Source organism: Procambarus clarkii, chromosome 78 (assembly GCF_040958095.1).
Source record: "Procambarus clarkii isolate CNS0578487 chromosome 78, FALCON_Pclarkii_2.0, whole genome shotgun sequence".
Taxonomy (NCBI): domain Eukaryota; kingdom Metazoa; phylum Arthropoda; class Malacostraca; order Decapoda; family Cambaridae; genus Procambarus; species Procambarus clarkii.
The window spans coordinates 19,759,014-19,779,818 of record NC_091227.1 but is presented as its reverse complement, the minus strand read 5'-3'; the positions used below and the strand labels follow the sequence as shown (position 1 = coordinate 19,779,818).

General features: G+C 46.1%; 1 protein-coding gene and 1 long non-coding RNA gene across 4 annotated transcripts in view; one reads left to right on the top strand and one right to left on the bottom strand.

The window, feature by feature from the left end:
• The window catches only part of LOC123746035 (uncharacterized), a 136,009-nt gene that overhangs the window by 67,265 nt on the left and 47,939 nt on the right, over positions 1 to 20,805 (top strand). The gene's annotated exons all lie outside the window — the stretch shown is intronic.
• LOC138357390 (platelet binding protein GspB-like) lies at positions 15,101 to 20,561 on the bottom strand. The gene is made up of 2 exons (XM_069314166.1): positions 20,426 to 20,561; positions 15,101 to 18,279 (listed from the first exon to the last, which is right to left on the bottom strand). The coding sequence occupies exons 1-2, from the start codon at positions 20,444 to 20,446 to the stop codon at positions 15,778 to 15,780; spliced, it is 2,523 nt and encodes an 840-aa protein (XP_069170267.1). The 5' UTR covers positions 20,447 to 20,561; the 3' UTR covers positions 15,101 to 15,777.

Below are 20,805 nucleotides of genomic sequence, written 5' to 3'. Positions count from 1 at the left end.
AAAGAGCCACAAAGAGAAAAGTTAGCAGACACAGACAGACACAGACAGACACAGACAGATACAGACAGATACAGACAGACACAGACCAAGACACAGGTTTCAGAATCAGAAGAAGAGTTACAGAATCTTGTGACGTTGGAGGAACACTGATATAGGTGGACATGTGAGGCTTCATTGTCTTTGTCGCTGCTATCGTTGTCTTTGTCGGTGCTATCGTTGTCTTTGTCGCTGTTATCGTTGTCTTTGTCGGTGCTATCGTTGTCTTTGTCGCTGTTATCGTTGGCTTTGTCGCTGCTATCGTTGTCTTTGTCGCTGCTATCGTTGTCTTTGTCGCTGTTATCGTTGTCTTTGTCGCTGTTATCGTTGTCTTTGTCGCTGCTATCGTTGTCTTTGTCGCTGTTGTTTTTGTCGCTGTTATCGTTGTCTTTGTCGCTGTTATCGTTGTCTTTGTCGCTGTTATCGTTGTCTTTGTCGCTGCTATCGTTGTCCTCGCCGTTATCGTTGTCTTTGTCGCTGTTATCGTTGTCTTTGTCGCTGCTATCGTTGTCTTTGTCGCTGTTATCGTTGTCTTTGTCGCTGTTATCGTTGTCTTTGTCGCTGTTATCGTTGTCTTTGTCGCCGCTATCGTTGTCTTTGTCGCTGCTATCGTTGTCTTTGTCGCTGCTATCGTTGTCTTTGTCGTTATCATCACCCTATATTTAATGTTTTTGTTGTTCTTGTCGTTTATTTCGACATTTGGCTTAATATTGTCATTTTATTTGTATAATTTTCTTTTCATTTTTATTGTCTTCAATATTAATGCAGTTTTGTTGTTGTTTTTGTTGTGTTTGTCGTTATTATTGTCGTGATGACGGGTGACTGACACGTTATTAACTGTTTAACGGCACGGTAATGACAGGTGAATAATACAGTAATAATAGTTGAATGACAGGTGAATAACACGGCAGTGGCAGTTGAATGACAGGTGAATAACACGTTAATAACAGTTGAATGACAGGTGAATAACACGTTAATAACAGTTGAATGACAGGTGAATAACACAGCAAGGACAGTTGAATGACAGGTGAATAACACTTAATGACAGTTGAATGACAGGTGAATAACACAGCAATGACAGGTGAATAACACGTTAATGACAGTTGACTGACAGGGTAGTGACAGTTGAGCGACAGACTAATGACAGCAGAAAAATCCCAGTGAAATGACGCGTAAATGCCATCTGAGTGCCACGGCACTGAGAAGGTAATTATATTGTAATGACAGGGTATTGACACCTGACTGACAGAGTAATGACAGGTGAAGTATTCTAGAATGGCAGGTGATTGACGGCCTAATGTCATTTGTGGAGGACAGACATGATCTGAGGACACAGAGAGGTATTAATTACGTTTGGAACACCGCCTTCATCAAGTGTATGTCGATCATATATAAATATATATATATATATATATATATATATATATATATATATATATATATATATATATATATATATATATATATATATATGTCGTACCTAGTAGCCAGAACGCACTTCTCAGCCTACTATGCAAGGCCCAATTTGCCTAATAAGCCAAGTTTTCATGAATTAATTGTTTTTCGACTACCTAACCTAACCTAACCTAACTTTTTCGGCTACCTAACCTAACCTATAAAGATAGGTTAGGTTAGGTTAGGTAGGGTTGGTTAGGTTCGGTCATATATCTACGTTAATTTTAACTCCAATAAAAAAAACTGACGTCATACATAATGAAATGGGTAGCTTTATCATTTCATAAGAAAAAATTTAGAGAAAATATAATAATTCAGGAAAACTTGGCTTATTAGGCAAATCGGGCCTTGCATAGTAGGCCAAAAAGTGCATTCTGGCTACTAGGTACGACATATATATATATATATATATATATATATATATATATATATATATATATATATATATATATATATATATATATACTGTGTATATATATATATATATATATATATATATATATATATAGCACGTTATAGTCCAGAGAAATGCCACGTGTGAAGGATGTTATGGTGGGGGGGAGGTAGGGGGGATGGGTAACTGTGGTGGGGGTGAGAGGGGGTGACCATGGAGGGGGGAAGGGGGGGAGGGGGGGCAGGAAGCCCAGGGAGGCTGGGTCAAGAGGATAGATGCCGTTAAATACAATTATTGTTATAGATGAACAGCTCTCAGGGCAGGCGGGCGGCCCTGACCACTCCTGTTCTCCCGCCCTCTCTCACACCCTTTCTTCTCCACCACACCTCCTCGCCCTCTCCACACCCTCGCTATGTCCACACCCTCGCTCTATCCACACCCTCACCCTATCCACACCCTCGCTCTATCCACACCCTCGCTCTATCCACACCCTCGCCCTCTCCACACCCTCGCTCTATCCACACCCTCGCCCTCTCCACACCCTCGCTCTATCCACACCCTCACCCTATCCACACCCTTGCGTCTCCTCTGACATACAGTGCTAGAGGGGTGGATAAGGGACCTCTAGGTCGACGATCTGGTGATGAACAAATGCCATGCTGTGTCTAGCCACCAGTTACATGGATTGGTATACCTTCTTACAATATATTTTTATACTTATAATGTATTTGTATACGTTCTTACAATGTACCTGTAAACATTTTTTTTTTAATTTTGCTAGAAATTACCTTCTTAAAATTATGTCAGGTTAAGGATCTGCCCGAAATGCTATGCGTGCTAGTGGCTTGACACGAATGTATAACTTCAAGTCTCTGTACTCTCATAAACCCAATGTACCTTCTTGTATATAAATAAATTAATAAATATGAGATAGATTAAGAGGTTGCGGCTAAACAAAGGCCGGTATAGGCAAAGGCTTTCTCCTGATAACCGGACACATGTAGCAGACCAAATGGTATAGGCAAAGGCTTTCCCTGATAACCGGGCACATGTAGCAGACCAAACGGTATAGACAAAGGCTTTCCCTGATAACCGGACACATGTGGCAGACCAAACGGTATAGGCAAAGGCTTTCCCCTGATAACCGGACACATGTGGAGATCTAAAATGTTAATTAATACCGGGTCGCGCAGCGGTGATCTTGGGAGGAGGAGGAGGAGGAGGTAGTGTAAGATCCCCATCTTATGGAGGGATGGGGAGGGTGGAAATATAGTTAATGGGAGAGTTTGAAAGAGGGTAGTCGAGGTAAGGTAATTATTTGGAGAAAGCCCCAAGGCATTGCGACTATATAGCACTAAGAAGGGCTGTAAGATCGAGTGGTGGAGGTGGAGGCAGACTTCCACGTGGGATGAGAACTGATGTGGAAAGTGCTTCTAGGACGACGCGTTTTTTTGCGTCTTTTTCCTATTGAGTGCAATCACGAAAGGTTGATGCATAGGTATCTGGTGTGTGTGTCGTGGCGGGTGGCGTAGTGTTTCGTTACCAGGGATGATTGCAGCTCCCTGCTCGATGTTCACCTGGTGAGGCTCAGGAAACTAGCAACCTGGCAAGGTCATGACAGTTGCATATGACAATGACGCTGTCACATGACAGGTGCGATGTACCGTCGCGTCCAAGGCGGTCTGAGTAGGACAAGCAAGAGGGCCGGGGATCCATCGGACTGTTTGGGAAGCACGTTTATGCCTCTCCGGACCCTAGGACGCGTAATTCATTTAATAATTATACATAAACCACCACACCTACCCACCCAATACCCGTGGCCCTCCAACACACCCACTGACAGAGAGACTTCTCTCAGTGACAAACACTCTCCGACCGACACACTCGCACGGCCACGTACTGTCTTACCCTCCAACGGACACAAATGGACAGGCCCACCCAATGACAGGCCCGCCCACCCACAGACCCACCCACTACCAGCATGTATGTACCCTTACTGCAATACCAACAGCCAGAGCTTATGGCTGACACTGACATCAGTATACAGCTAGTGTATGTGGGTGACATCAGTAGACTGTTCCCTGAAGCCGATATCAAGAGGATATCATCAGCAGCATGTGCCTGGTTGGCCAACATAAGAATGGCTTTTAGAAACTTATGTAAGGAATCATTCAGAACTTTGTATACTACATATGTCAGACCAATCCTGGAGAATGCAGCTCCAGCATTGGAGTCCATATCTAGTCAAGCATAAGACTAAACTGGAAAAGGTTCAAAGGTTTGCCACCAGACTAGTCCCCGAACTGAGAGGTATGAGCTACGAGGAGAGACTACGGGAATTAAACCTCACGTCGCTGGAAGACAGAAAGGTTAGGGGGGACATGATCACCACATACAAAATTCTCAAAGGAATTGATAGGATAGATAAAAACAGGCTATTTAACACAAGGGGAACACGCACAAGGGGACACAGGTGGAAACTGAGTGCCCAAATGAGCCACAGAGATATTAGAAAGAACTTTTTTAGTGTCAGAGTGGTTGACGGAATACTTTAGGAAGTGATGTGGTGGAGGCTGACTCCATACACAGTTTCAAGTGTAGATATGATAGAGCCCAATAGGCTCAGGAACTGTACACCAGTTGATTGACAGTTGAGAGGCGGGACCAAAGAGCCAGTGCTCAACCCCAGCAAACTCAACTAGGTGAGTATAATTAGATGAGTCCACACAGATATATATATATATATATGCCGAGGAAGATGATGGAACAAAGTGCAGCTCCCGCCACATCCAACACGTTTACACGTGTGACAGCTATCTAACAGGACCCCAAGAGTCACTCTTGTTGTTGACCGTCAGTCCTGGAGGTCTCCAGCTCCACCCGCCGCTCACAGGGGTGTGTGTTCCCCTGTGTGTGTGGGGGGGAGGGGGGTTATGGAGCTATGGCCGCCCGCCATCTGGTGATGGGTACAATCGTAAGCACGACACTGTATTGGGGAAGTTTGGCAAATCTACTAGACTTTTATTTATTATTTGGGTATTGTAAGTTTTGTTCTTGTATATCTGTGTCTGGTTCTGCCTCTCAGGATGGCTATCTCTTTGTATTTCTCTCTCTCTCTCTCTCTCTCTCTCTCTCTCTCTCTCTCTCTCTCTCTCTCTCTCTCTCTCTCTACCACCTGTCTGTGGTCTCTGTCTCTCTTCCTCTCTTCCCCTCTGTCTCTACCACCTGTCCGTGGTCTCTGTCTCTCTTCGTCTCCCTCTCCGTCTCCACCACCTGTCTGTGGTCTCTGTCTTTCTTCCTCTCTCTCCCTCTGTCTCTACCACCTGTCTGTGGTCTCTGTCTCTCTTCCTCTCTTCCCCTCTGTCTCTACCACCTGTCCACGGTCTCTGTCTCTCTCCGTCTCCACCACCTGTCTGAGCCCTTCACTCAACACCGCTACCATCACAAGGAAAGCCGCCCAAGTCTTCACCGGCTCCGGGGAACAAGATCATCCTCTCCTTCACCCGAACCCGGGCAGAAGAAGGCTCAGGGGGTGAAAAACTGGACCAGTTTCAGCGCCGGTGGATCAGGAATCTGGAGGATGTCACCCGGGGAGGCTGGCCCAGGCTGAGGAGGGGGGAAAAACTAGTGCAGTTGGTGAAGCGTCTTGAGATGGGCAGAAGACACGGTGGCTGGTGGAGCTGGTCGTGGGAGAGAGAGAGAGAGGGTAAGGAGCGGAGATGGTAATAGGAAAGAGGGAAAGAGGGATAAGAGATGGTAGTGAGTGGGAAGGAGGGAAAGGATGACAAGAACAGATACTTGTCGTACGTCAGTGGGTGTCAGGCCAGGTAGCTTGACTCCCCCTATTATATAGCTATTATATAAGTTTACGAGGGGGGAGCTGGAGTGTGAGGTCCCCCCTCGATAGGTCTGTACTGAGGCTTAGCGAGCCCCCCCGTAGGTCATTCAGGGGAGGACGGTGGCCACGACCCTCCACATTCAGGGGAGGATCACGATATAGCGAAATATCACAAAGGGCTGGAAAATGACGTTCAATTCCCATTATATCGTCACGGAAAATGTACTCCCAAGATGTAACCACAGCGTCTTAATAACGTAACGACATAACCACAGCGTTTTAATAACGTGATGACGTTAATAGACGGGTGTGAGGTAGGTGGATGGGGGGGGGGTGACATTAAGGGCGTACCCCACGTTGTATGTCAGAAGGTTAAGAGGTAACTTCTGCCTTAATGTGGATTCTTTGGTATATCTTATCCCCGCGTCGGAGCAGCCACAGGGGACAGGAAGCCGGCGTTTAGGGTGATCGATGTCCTTCCATTCCCCCCCCCCCGTCAACCTAACTACTGATCTTGGTCAGGATGCTGGCCACAACAGTTGCCTAACTCCACAGTAACAGCATCATGTCAAAGGATGCCCAACCATTTCAACTCACCTGTAATGGCCTGTTCATCATATTTCCTCACCTGTAATGTCATGTTCATCATATTTCCTCACCTGTAATGGCCTGTTCATCATATTTCCTCACCTGTAATGTCTTGTTCATCATATTTCCTTACCTGTAATGTCTTGTTCATCATGTTCTCCTCACCTGTAATGTTCACCATGTTTCTTCACCTGTAATATCATGTTCATCATATTCTCTCCTCACCTGTAATGTTCATCATGTTCTCCTCAGCCTCACACAAGGAACAGCATTGAAGGTCTTACCAAAGTCACGATACATATCCTAATTATTATGTACAGTGCACTTAAGCTGAAAGTAAACTCATGTTCAGTTTGTTATTAAATGAAGCTTCTCAAACACGGTTGCCAACTGGCCATTGCATTACCGCCCCCGAAGCCGCCTCCTGGTACGCGTTCTTAAGATAATTGGAACGTAATTACTGGCTATTAAAAGAGTTAATTTTGTTCTTCAGAATCGGGAGCAATTTGTTCTGCAGGCAGAGCGTTCATGCATGTGATTGGTGGCTTGGTATAAGCTAGTATGAAACAAGGGGGTTGAGAACACTATTAACATAACCCGAGAATATTGCTTTAGAAATAAGATGAAATATATTGATATTAATTGTTTAATTGTATTATTATTATTTAGTTGTAGTTGTAGTAATGATGTTATTATTTCATTATTAAAAATAATGATAACAACCCCTGTAAGCACAATTAGGTGAGCACACACACACACACACACACACACACACACACACACACACACACACACACAAACACACACACACACACACACACACACACACACAAACACACAAACACACACACACACACACACACACACACACACACACACACACACACACACACACAAACACACAAACACACACACACACACACACACACACACACACACACACACACACACACACACACACAAGGCCACTGAATGTAAATAAAAACTTACAATGAAAGAGAAACTTCGCCTATGAATGGTAACAAGAACATTGAAGAAGGTGTACCGCTGGAGAAGTCGCTTGTCCAGTCGTAAGATTGACCTGTAATTGTCAAGGGAAGCCCCCTCCCTCCCTCCCTCCCTCCTTGCTCCCTTAACCTGGCCTACCTTAGGGAATTATACTTTACGGACCGTTCTCTCCCACCTCCCCCATTCCATTATCCCCCTTCCGTTCCCTCTCGTTCGCCTTCTGATGTCAGGACGAGTATATCAAGTCAGGTTTTGCCGGAAGGGGGCGGAAGAGGCCGGACGCGGTCGTGGCCGGCATAGATCTGCCCGCACGACCCCGTCTAGGATTTCTAGAGCCAGCTGCCAGTTTCAAAAGCCTCTGACAGTTTCAAAAGCCTCTGACAGTTTCAAAAGCCTCTGACAGTTTCTTGAGCTTAGAAATCTCTCGAACTTCGTTTTTTTTTAGACATTAGAAGGCTCGAAGGAAGGATATTAGAAGGAATTACCTATTTACCTAGCAGTAAATAGGTACCTGGTCAGCTGTCACGGGCTGCTTCCTGGGGGTGGAGGCCTGGTCGACGACCGGATCGCGGAAACATTAAAAAAAGCCCCGAAATCATTTCAAGATAACCTCAAGATAACCTCTATAATTTTGTATTTCTATAAGTTATGGGCTATCAAGGCTGAGGTTGCTAGCTGCAAATCTTCAGTTTCAGGACCTTGAGATTTTTAGAGCCCTTTAGAACCTGGAATTTTTAGATTCTAAAATTTTTAGAACTTTGGATTTTTAGAACCTGGTACATTAAGTTACAATAACGTGGTTGAAGACTTGAAACCTAACCCCACGCGTCTTAGGATGAAGGAATGTTGTCTTTCCTTCACCTTCAGATGTACAGTATCCTGAGTCGTCTTGGAGACAACTTCACAGTTCTTGGGAAGGTGACGGTATAGCTGCTGGCGTACATAGCCTGGGTTACAGAGGAGTACAATGGCTGGGGTTAAAGAGGCTGGGGGTACAGAGGCTGGGGGTACAGAGGCTGAGGGGAATGAGACTGGAAGTACAGAGGCTGGGGGTACAGAGGCTGGAGGTACAGAGGCTGGAGGTACAAAGGCTGGAGGTACAGAGGCTGGGGGTACAGAGGCTGGGGGTACAGAGGCTGGGGGGTACAGAGGCTGGGGGTACAGAGGCTGGGGGTACAGAGGCTGGGGGTACAGAGGCTGAGGGTACAGAGGCTGGGGGTACAGAGGCTGGGGGTACAGAGGCTGGAGGTACAGAGGCTGAGGGTACAGAGGCTGGGGGTACAGAGGCTGGGGGTACAGAGGCTGAGGGTACAGAGGCTGGGGGGTACAGAGGCTGGGGGTACAGAGGCTGGGGGGTACAGAGGCTGGGGGGTACAGAGGCTGAGGGTACAGAGGCTGGGGGGTACAGAGGCTGGGGGTACACAGACTAAGGTCACATACAACACACTGACAGCTTAAAAAAATTACAACGGGCCGGAGACCCGACCTTTCCTTGTCCGTTGGCAGGCCAGAAGAAGCAGGCTGTGTGTCCAGGGCACCACCAGGCCATGGCACCACCAGGGCAGGGCACCACCAGGACACCTCTAAGGCACCACCAGGCCATGGCACCACCAGGACACCACCAGGGCACCACCAGGACACCTCTAAGGCACCACCAGGACACCTCTAAGGCACCACCAGGCCATGGCACCACCAGGGCACCACCAGGACACCTCTAAGGCACCACCAGGACACCTCTAAGGCACCACCAGGGCATGGCACCACCAGGACACCACTAGGGCACCACCAGGGCACCTCTAAGGCACCACCAGGACACCTCTAAGGCACCACCAGGGCACCACCAGGCCATGGCACCACCAGGGCACCACCAGGACACCACCAGGGCACAGCACCGCCAGCAGTAGCGGGTAAAAGTGTAACTTAAGGGGAGACTGTATGACTGGTCTTGGTGGGTTTTTGTGTGTGTGGTGAAGGTCAGTGAGCGGACCTGCTCACTCCCATCATCTTGTTTTCCTGCTCTTGTCCTTCTTCCCTATCTCTCCTTCCCTCCCCTTTTGTCTCTTTATCATCCATCTCTACTTCCCTCCCTCTCCCTTCCTCTCTGTCTCTATCTCTCTCTCACGTCAGCCTTCCAACTAAATTGTATTTTTCACCAGTTTTAGAATTTTTATCACCAGCAATTATGATAATATTAATAATAATGAATAAAACTAATGAAACGATAATTAATAAGACTAATGAAACAATAATTAATAAAATCAATGGAACAGTAATTATTAAAACTAATGAAACAGTAATTAAAAACTAATGAAACAATAATTAATAAAACTAATGAAACTAATAAAACAATAATTAATAAAACTAATGAAACAATAATTAATAAAACTAATGAAACAATAATTAATAAAACTAATGAAACAATAATTAATAAAACTAATGAAACAATAATTAATAAAACTAATGAAACAATAATTAATAAAACTAATGAAACAATAATTAATAAAACTAATGAAACAATAATTAATAAAACTAATGAAACAATAATTAATAAAACTAATGAAACGATAACTAATAAAACAAATAATAATAAATCTCTGTTATTATTTATTATTCCAAAGCCATGATTGTTCACAGTCCGTGAAAAGCCATAATGCTATTTTGTTTTATTAACAAGCTTAGGTACACACAGCACTGTGCTGCTGCTGCCCTATTCTATAGGAAAGATTACACAGTGTAGATCAAACACTAGCTACATGTGTCTATGTATGTATTAACACGTTGTACTGAACGGGGTGAGAATAGCTTGAGCTACCTCATCCCTTTGTGTGTATTTTACCTCAATAAACTTATTTCAATTTCAACACTAGCTACAAGTTCATATCTAATATTCCTATCTCACAGGATGGTTAGTCATACATGGAGTGAGAGGAGAACATTAAATGTAAGGCTGATCTATTAGCCTCCACTAGCACACTCTGGGTACAGCTTCAGATATTACTAATTGTATGAAGTTATTACAGAGCTCTTAAGTACCTCGGACTATTTAATCTGAAGTCACTTATAACTTATAACACTCCAACACTTATATAGTGTTGGAGAGTTTATGCTAATTCTAATATGATAATAACCCTATATATTTTAATTAACACGCTACCGATAGACTGATTTAAAAATATATAAATTATTTTGTATTGCTGTATTTTCGTATTTTATATCAAATTAGGTGAGTACTAATCTAATTTATTTCCTTAAGTGAAGCCCGTTTTGGGGAAAATATATTGACGTGATTTCAATTCAAAGAAAATGAAGCCGCTTCTCTTTCAGGCAGACTTATGTAATTTAACGTAAACTCTTTGTGTATACTAGGTTGGATTCCCCGCGGCAGGACAGTAACGTTTGGGCACTGTTCCTTACACCTGATGTCTCTGTTCACCTAGCAGTTGCCTTTTTGGAGAAGGACAGTAATTGGTTCCAGTGATGGGCTTCGATCCTTCCTATCCCCGAAAATGGGAATATTTTCTATTTACCTGAATTTACCTGAGAGCCACAAATACTAGTGGCCTCGACGAGGACAGGAAGCCGGCGGCGTGTCGAAGGTGCCCCCATTTGCCTTGATGATTTGTTCCAGCTTTACTTTAAAAGGAAACAGAATTAAAAGTAAGTAATTTACTTTTACTTTAAAGAAAACATTTACGGCTTTGGCGGTAATTTACTCATAATTTTCCCAGACGTAATTAAGATAATTATTACGGTGGGTTTTGAAGGCTTCATCAGGGCATACAAGATAATGGCGGCTCCCGGGTTAAAGGTCTGGGTACTTTTTAAGTGATATTTATTAAATGAACGCCAGGCTACGTATTGTAACATTGTGCTGCACCGTGTAGGAGTTGGGTCAACCCATGTAAGATATTCCCCAAAATGTGCAGCCATGCTGGGGGCAGATAGTGTCAAGGAACACGTCTCAACACAGATGGGAATACGAGCTATTTCCTAATGTTTAACCACGAAAGTATCTTAAGTGAAACAGAAGATATATAACTTGTTGTTATACTGTCTTGTGAGCTTGGTTTGGGATGTTGTTGTTATAGATTCAGCTACTCGGAACAAGCTCCAAGTAGCACGGGCTATGGTGAGCCCGTAATGGACTTATCTGACACAGGAACGGTGCTGTGTGAGTGTGAGACAAACACAGCAAAGAGATAGTAAAAGAGTAGACATACACTGAGGAGGCCTCAGTGTGAGGTGTGGAGGCAGAAGAGCCGCAGGTGTCGCCTAACACACGCCACCTTCACCTGAGGGGTAGTGTTTAGGTGGGTGGCCATCAAGGACACAAGAGCAGGAACAGGAACGACTACCATGTTTTAGATCACGCGAACTGGGAGCACCTGGGATGGCATGCAGTAAGGGGGCGTTGAGTCGCTCCCGCTGCTCAAAATAAAATCCAAATATGAGGTTCAAGGTGATGGGAGCTCTCCTCCAAGACACCTCTGGTGTGAGGTGAACTGCTTGATACATATATAGGGAAAGAGAGAAATAGTGAACGTTGGAATAGGAGGGTAGATTGGGCACTAATTCCTAACTTCTCATCCATGGTTGTATATCGATTGGATGATTATGTTCTAGGAAAAACTGGCAGGATAAAGCTTTGGATGAACTGTAGGAAGGGAAAGCTCTGAGCCTGAAGCTAGTCTTGGAGGTGGTCTTATCCTGTACCCGCTTGGGTGAGGAAATGTGTGCTTGTGCGGCCATCACGGGATTAATTCAGTCCTTCACAAAAGGCCCTCCTGCTTCGTTATGAAGAACATTATACTCACCCTGTCTGTCTGTCTTTAAGTGTGAGGTTATCTTGAGATGATTTCCGGGCTTAGCGTCCCCCGCGGCCCGGTCTTCGACCAGGCCTTTTTATTTGTTACACACCTCCCAGGAAGCAGCCCTTAGCAGCTGTCTAACTCCCAGGTACCTATTTGCTGCTAGGTGAACATATGGGCATCAGAGTAAAAGAAACTCTGCTCATATATTTCCGCTTCCGCCGGGGATCGAATCCGGGACCCTAGGACTACGAATCCCAAGCGTTGTCCACTCAGCCGTCAGGCCATCCCTGAGAGGCACAAGTGTTTGCAGTCATTCTGGGAGGCACAACTACACAACCAAAGGATGGCACAGGTTATCTTGAGATGATTTCGGGGCTTTTTAGTGTCCCCGCGGCCTGGTCCTCGACCAGGCCTCCACCCCCAGGAAGCAGCCTTTGACAGCTGACTAACACCCAGGTACCTATTTTACTGCTAGGTAACAGGGGCATAGGGTGAAAGAAACTCTGCCCATGGTTTCTCGCCGGCGCCTGGGATTGAACCCAGGACCACAGGATCATAAGTCCAGCGTGCTGTCCGCTCGGCCGACTGGCTCCCCGGTTGCGCAATTCCCCCAGCAGACCTGGGCGGGCAGGACCGGCGGAGCTGTGCATTAGTGTTCACATCCGGGAGGAGGTGAAGTAGAAGGAACAAGGAAAGGAGGTGAACAAAAATAAGATAATAAATCAGGAGGAGACATAAGCGCCGTTTGGTGTCCCTGGGGCTCGAGGTCTGAATATTTAGATCACTATTTACGGCATCAGTGAAATTCCTCTCAGTGGCGCGTCCTCCCGGGCTTTGGCTCGGCCTTACACTCTGGATGTATGGCTTTATTTATAAATTTGTACGTAGATTTGATTGTATTTGTATTTGTGGGATTCTAGTGCATTGTTGCATGTGTGACCTACGAATACGAGGCACTAATGTGATGGCTTGAGTCCTCCTGTGTACTCATTATTATTGCTCTCGTCAGACTCTACTGTTGAGTTACTCTCATGGGTTACTCATGTATGGTCCACTTCTCTCATGACTTACTCATATATGGTCCACTTCTCGCATGGCTTACTCATATATGGTCCACTTCCCTCATGGCTTACTCATGAATACTCCACAATTTTACATGTTTACCATGAATCTTGTGACTTTTTTTTTGGGGGGGGGGGTGAGGGGAGTAAAGAGGAAGGAGAGGCATAGGTGAAGGGAAGTATAGAAGTGGGAAATACAGTGAGAGGTATGACAGCAGGCGGGTGACATAGCCCGGGATATTTAGAATCTTTATCCAGGCTAAGCCATCATAATGAGGCTTGCACTCTTTGAATTTTACCCCTTATGTCCGTAGAGTTACCCACGGACACACAGTTCCCTGCAGCATGTAGGGTTTTATATAAATAATATTTCTACGCAGACTGTCAGTGTCAGGTTAAACAATTGGCTGACCTCCACACAAGCAGAACTAGCGGCATTACAACTAGCTACCAGAACACTACAAAACATTGGAGGAGGAATAATATTTTGTGATTCAAAGTCTACTCTTCAAGCAATCGAAAACGTCTCCTGGAAGATCGACAGCAAAAACCTCATACAAGCTATTATAAATGACCTAATCGCTGCACAGAGTAAAGGGTTTTGAATCTCCTTTGTATGGATACCATCACACATAAATATAACCCATCATAATGAGACAGACATTGCAGCCAAATTAGCGTGTAACAAAGATGAAGTTGAATTAGATCTAGGTATCACCATCTCTGCTGTCAAAACTATATTGTTCCCAATACTCAGGTGATAGGAGAGAATTTACTGACTCCCAATGACCTGAAAGCACCAGTATAAATAGCTATGATTTCTTCAGATCTGAATCTTTTGCTTATGGGCAGCACAAAACGTGGACCAGACTGTGCGACACAGTGGTTGCCAGGATCAGGTTGGGTTACCGTTACCTGTGGCAGGTGGCTACAGGTGACGGATCGCCCAATCCTGAGCACTCCAGGTGCAAACTCTGCGATCAGGAACTGCAGCATGATCTCCCACACTACATCACCGAATACCCAGTTATCAGACCATTCAGACCCGTTGGCATGAGGTACCTGGAGCTTTGCAATTACTTTATTCAGTCTCGTGTTCTTGTGGATATCCTCATATTGCATCCAAAATTTGCCAGTGCAGGCTATTAAACATATGGCCCTGTATGACTAACCATCCTGCGAGATGGGGACTTGTATTACCACTGCTACCTTATTCACTCTTGTGTTGATGATATCCTCATAATGCTTCTGGAGTCTGCCAGTGCAGACTACTCATCACGTGCCTCTGTATGACTAACCATCCTGTGTGATGGAGACTTTTAGCATCACGGAGCTAGCTTTTTGACACTCCCTTTCATATAGTCTAGGGCAGCGGCACAAATGAAGATGTACCTAAATATGTTAATAAAAAAAACCTGTAGTTTCCTGCGCTGTGTTGATGGTTCAACTTGTGTTTCGTTCTGCGTCAAGTGTAACTATGTGCGGCATTGCACAAAAATTGACGTACTAAGCAATTAGATAGTAGAACTTTGTACTGTTCACTTTATAGTCCGAGAAAATGAAGCTAAAAAAAAAGTTTATGCGTCGGCCTAGTATAACACACATATGTACTAGATTAGGCCTCATATAGTGTGTATTAGGCCTTGGAAAGTTAGGTTATATATATATATATATATATATATATATATATATATATATATATATATATATATATATATATATATATATATATATAATATGTGTGTGTGTGTGTGTGCACATACACATATTATATAATGTGTGTGTGTGTGTAGAATTAAAGCAGTTAACCAGCTATATTATTCTACATGTGTAACAAATGAGACTATTGCTTAACTTAAACATCGTAATATTAGAATATTAATTACATGGAGAGAGAGAAACCCATTACATCGTATGACACTTTTATTGATAAACTGTGTTGTGAAGGAACATTTTTTTTTTTGCCCACCAGTGATTTGGCATTTTGGTTAGTTGCCAGAGATGAGTTATTTATGGGTTTTGATTGTTGCGGGGTTAGGTGTTGACTGGCATTATTTACAGGTGTTGAGGCCGCTAGCGGATACCACCCGTCGTCCGTGTCCAAGTGAAGTGAGATGAGATGACTTGAAGTGCTTGAACGTGCTCAGCTGACGTGCTCAGTTGATGTACTTGATGCTCAGCTGATGTACTTGGTGCTCAACTGATGTACTTGGTGCTCAGCTGATGTACTTGGTGCTCAGCTGATGTACTTGGTGCTCAGCTGATGTACTTGGTGCTCAGCATGTGTGTGTTCTCCATACTCTTGGTTCTGCACTGAGGGGAACTTCATGATTAATTGGTCGATTGAGATTTCTGCGGCAGCCTAAGATAGAAGTCGTCGTCGAACTCTGAGCCTACTTCTCTTAGATTTGCTTTTTTTCCTGACACTGTCGCTGACTGAAGATATGAATGAAGCAAAAAGTACAAATTCCTGTCGTGAAACAATTTAAACGACCACAAAATAATTTGGGTTGCATTTAGCTACATGGCTGAACATATGTGAACTTCAATACACTTCAACGCATTCTCAGGTTTGTTCGTTACTCATCATCGCCGTATTGCAGTGAACACGTAGCCATACTTGTCGGCATTGGTGGCAGCGTACTGATGGAGCAGCACATCTCCCACTACCTGGGTGCTGTGGCCACTGGGCGAGCCGGAGGGCTGGCCACTGGGAATGCCTCCTGCAGACTTGGTAGCAGCAATGGGCGTCACACTTTTGGTGCCAAGCGTAGCCGCGGTTTTGGTTCCGACCGCGGTTTTAGATTCAGAAGTAGAATATGCGAGGGCATTGGCTTCTTCTTCAGAGAGCACTGGAAGGATCCTGCCAGTAGGAATACCGCTCTCAGCCCCCGGCACTGGGGGTCCAACAGGGAGAGAATCTCCTTCGGCAATGTAACCGGTTTCAGCGCCAGCGATGTAGTCGATCTGACGATTGATTCCATCATCGGCAATGAAAGAATATCTTCCCTTGACAGAGTTTTGGGCATCGGCAGATTCAGAACGGGAGCTGCTGGAAGTATCGTAGGAGAAGCTGTAACTACCATCATCAGCAACAGAGCTTCTGATCTGAGCGACTTCGAATGGCACGGCTGGACTGCTTCTAACGCTAGCCACGCCGTAGCCTGGAGCAGCAGCAGAACTAGAGGGTGGTGCAGAGTAAGCAGGCGAAACGCCTCTGGAGGAAGCAGCAGATGCTCCAGAAACAGGTGAACCAACATCAGCTACTGGAGCAACAGGAAAATGAGCGCCTTCGGCAACGAAGCCGGTGTCAGCTCCCGCTCTGTAATTCACAGTCAGCCGTTGGTTGCTGTCTGCAGGAATGAAGCTGTATGTTCCTTGTACATTGAGACTGGGATCAGCACTCTCAGAGCGAGAACTGTCTCCAGCATCATAACTGAAAGAGTAGGAAGCATCAGAAGCGTCAGAAGCAGAAGCTTCTGAGGAGACCTTTTGGCTGGCGATTTGGCTTGAAGGACTAGCAGGTGAGCTGGGGGCACTGTATGCTACAGCAGGAGGGGAACCAGCAGATGTGGAAGCCGCTAAAGCATTGGCTTCTTCTTCTGAAAGTACTGGAAGGATCCTGCCAGTAGGAATACCGCTCTCAGCCCCCGGCACTGGGGGTCCAACAGGGAGAGAATCTCCTTCGGCAATATAACCGGTTTCAGCGCCAGCGATGTAGTCGATCTGACGATTGATTCCATCATCGGCAATGAAAGAATATCTTCCCTTGACAGAGTTTTGGGCATCAGCAGATTCAGAACGGGAGCTGCTGGAAGTATCATAGGAGAAGCTGTAACTACCATCATCAGCTGCAAAGCTTCTGACCTGAGCCGCTTCGAAAGGCACGGCTGGACTGCTTCTGACGCTAGCCACACCAGAGCTTGGAGCAGCAGCAGAAGTAGAAGGTGGTGCAGAGTAAGCAGGCGAAACGCCTCTGGAGGAAGCAGCAGATGCTCCAGAAACAGGTGAACCAACATCAGCTACTGGAGCAACAGGAAAATGAGCGCCTTCGGCAACGAAGCCGGTGTCAGCTCCCGCTCTGTAGTTCACAGTCAGCCGTTGGTTGCTGTCTGCAGGAACGAAGCTGTATGTTCCTTGTACATTGAGACTGGGATCAGCACTCTCAGAGCGAGAACTGTCTCCAGCATCATAACTGAAAGAGTAGGAAGCATCAGAGGCAGAAGCTCCTGAAGAGACCTTTTGGCTGGCGATTTGGCTTGAAGGACTAGCAGGTGAGCTGGGGGCACTGTATGCTACAGCAGGAGGGGAACCAGCAGATGTGGAAGCCGCTAAGGCATTGGCTTCTTCTTCAGAGAGCACTGGAAGGATCCTGCCAGTAGGAATACCGCTCTCAGCCCCCGGCACTGGGGGTCCAACAGGGAGAGAATCTCCTTCGGCAATGTAACCAGTTTCAGCACCAGCGATGTAGTCGATCTGACGATTGATTCCATCATCGGCAATGAAAGAATATCTTCCCTTGACAGAGTTTTGGGCATCGGCAGATTCAGAACGGGAGCTGCTGGAAGTATCGTAGGAGAAGCTGTAACTACCATCATCAGCTACAGAGCTTCTGATCTGAGCGACTTCGAAAGGCACGGCTGGACTGCTTCTAACGCTAGCCACGCCGGAGCCTGGAGCAGCAGCAGCAGCAGCAGATGTAGAAGGCTGTGCAGGCTGTGCAGGGTAAGCAGGTGAAATGCGTCTGAAGGAAGCTGCTCCGCTTGTAGGTGTGTCAAAGTCAGCTTTTGGAGCAACTGGAAGATGAGAACCCTTGGCAATGAAACCTCGGTCATCAGCCGTGTATTCTAGTTTGATATCTTCTCCTGTTGCATCCTTGTACCCAAAGGCTCCGTTTACGTTTCCAGGGGCTTGGGACATTGATTGTTCATAGATGCCATCACCGGTGTCATAGCCATACTTGTAGGTACCATCAGAGTGGAGGACGTAGTACTGGGCGCGGGCTCCCAGGCCCACATTGGGGATAGCGTAATCGGCATCAGACCGTGGAAAACTCAGCGTGCTAGCCACCGCCAGAGCCAACACAACCTGCGGGAGGATACAACCAGTTATTACAACACTATTTGATTCAAATTAATCTTTATCGTGTGCGGTGTCCCTTCTTCAGCACCGTTTCTTAAAATGATCTTTCTCATTTACTCATTATTTTTTTTGTTTCTACTGCTAAATTTTCTTCTAAATTTCTAATCGATACATTGAAAACTAAATTTTCTTTGTATATCACTTTGGCAACTGGAGAGCAGTCAAACTTGGAAGAAATATCGAATGCTTAACACTTAATTTTAATCAGTACTTTATTTAAACAATATTACCAAACTAATATAATGGTAAAGTATTATAATTTGAGATTTGAGATAAGTCTAGCCTATGAATCGTTCATTACCCATAATTAAAATTTTGTTGACTCAACCAAAGAAAATGGTGAGCATTAGCAACCAATTCATTTCTTTACTGCTACACGACACAAAATTGGTCTCTAATGTTTGCACTTCCTCAGCCTTGACGGTATTGCGGAGTACGGGAACCTAAATATTCCAGTGTTGTAATTCTGGTTTAATTAACGATCCCAGAGAGCTAAACCCCAACATTTGTATTCATAACATCAGACCAGCACACCATGGACCCATCACTGCTCCACTAGACCAACACACCATGGACCCATCACTGCTCCACCAGACCAACACACCATGGCCCCATCACTGCTCCACCAGACCAACACACCATGGACCCATCACTGCTCCACTAGACCAACACACCATGGCCCCATCACTGCTCCACTAGACCAACACACCATGGACCCATCACTGCTCCACCAGACCAACACACCATGGACCCATCACTGCTCCACCAGACCAACACACCATGGCCCCACCACTGCTCCACTAGACCAACACACCATGGTCCCATCACTGCTCCACCAGACCAACACACCATGGACCCATCACTGCTCCACTAGACCAACACACCATGGTCCCATCACTGCTCCACCAGACCAACACACCATGGACCCATCACTGCTCCACCAGACCAACACACCATGGCCCCATCACTGCTCCACTAGACCAACACACCATTGCCCCATCACTGCTCCACTAGACCAACACACCATGGACCCATCACTGGTCCACCAGACCAACACACCATGGACCCATCACTGCTCCACCAGACCAACACACCATGGACCCATCACTGCTCCACCAGACCAACACACCATGGCCCCATCACTGCTCCACCAGACCAACACACCATGGCCCCATCACTGCTCCACCAGACCAACACACCATGGACCCATCACTGCTCCACTAGACCAACACACCATGGCCCCATCACTGCTCCACTAGACCAACACACCATGGCCCCATCACTGCTCCACCAGACCAACACACCATGGACCCATCACTGCTCCACCAGACCAACACACCATGGCCCCATCACTGCTCCACCAGACCAACACACCATGGACCCATCACTGGTCCACCAGACCAACACACCATGGCCCATCACTGGTCCATCAAACCAACACACCATGACCCATCACTGGTCCACCAGACCAACACACCATGGACCCATCACTGGTCCACCAGACCAACACACCATGGCCCATCACTGCTCCACCAGACCAGCACACCATGGACCCATCACTGGTCCATCAAACCAACACACCATGACCCATCACTGCTCCACCAGACCAACACACCATGGCCCCATCACTGGTCCACCAGACCAACACACCATGGCCCCATCACTGGTCCATCAGACCAACACACCATGGCCCCATCACTGCTCCACCAGACCAACACACCATGGCCCCATCACTGCTCCACCAGACCAACACACCATGGCCCCATCACTGCTCCACCAGACCAACACACCATGGACCCGTCACTACTTTAGCAGACTGTCACAACATGGTCCCATAAACATGTCCCTTTGCTTCACCACCATGCCAAGTGCCTCATCAATATGTCCCGTGCCCCATCAAAATGCCCCATGCCCAATCACTATACATCATGCCCCTTCACTATACAACTTTCCCATCATTATGCTCCATACAATGACTATGCCCCGTACCCCATACCCCCATAACTAGGGGCCTCGTATCCCCATCACTGTTACAAATCTCTATCACTATGCCTGGTGTTGCCTCACTTGTGACCGTGTTCTCAGTACTTACTAAGCTAGTCCAGGTCCACATGTTTTCGGCGGAGGGGCGAGGATGCCAGTGCCGGACTGTGATCTAGTTAACCCTTATATACCTGGCCAGCGTGTGTGTGTGTGTTCGCGCATGCGTGCTCCCTGAAGATGACCAGTGAACGCTCCCTATCGTCGGCGTCACACTCATCATTCAAGGGAATTCTCGGCCCAGATCTGCAGCTGTGTATTCGTCCCCTTCTACTAGATCGCTCATCTCACCTGCAATCTTCGATAGTCTTGTCGGACTAATATAATTGAAAGTTTTCATGAAACGTCTGGTACGCGAGGTACCGAAGCTTTGCTGAAAGGTTCGCTCCATATACTTTTCTCCCCTTTCTGTCCAGCTAAGAAAAAAGATTC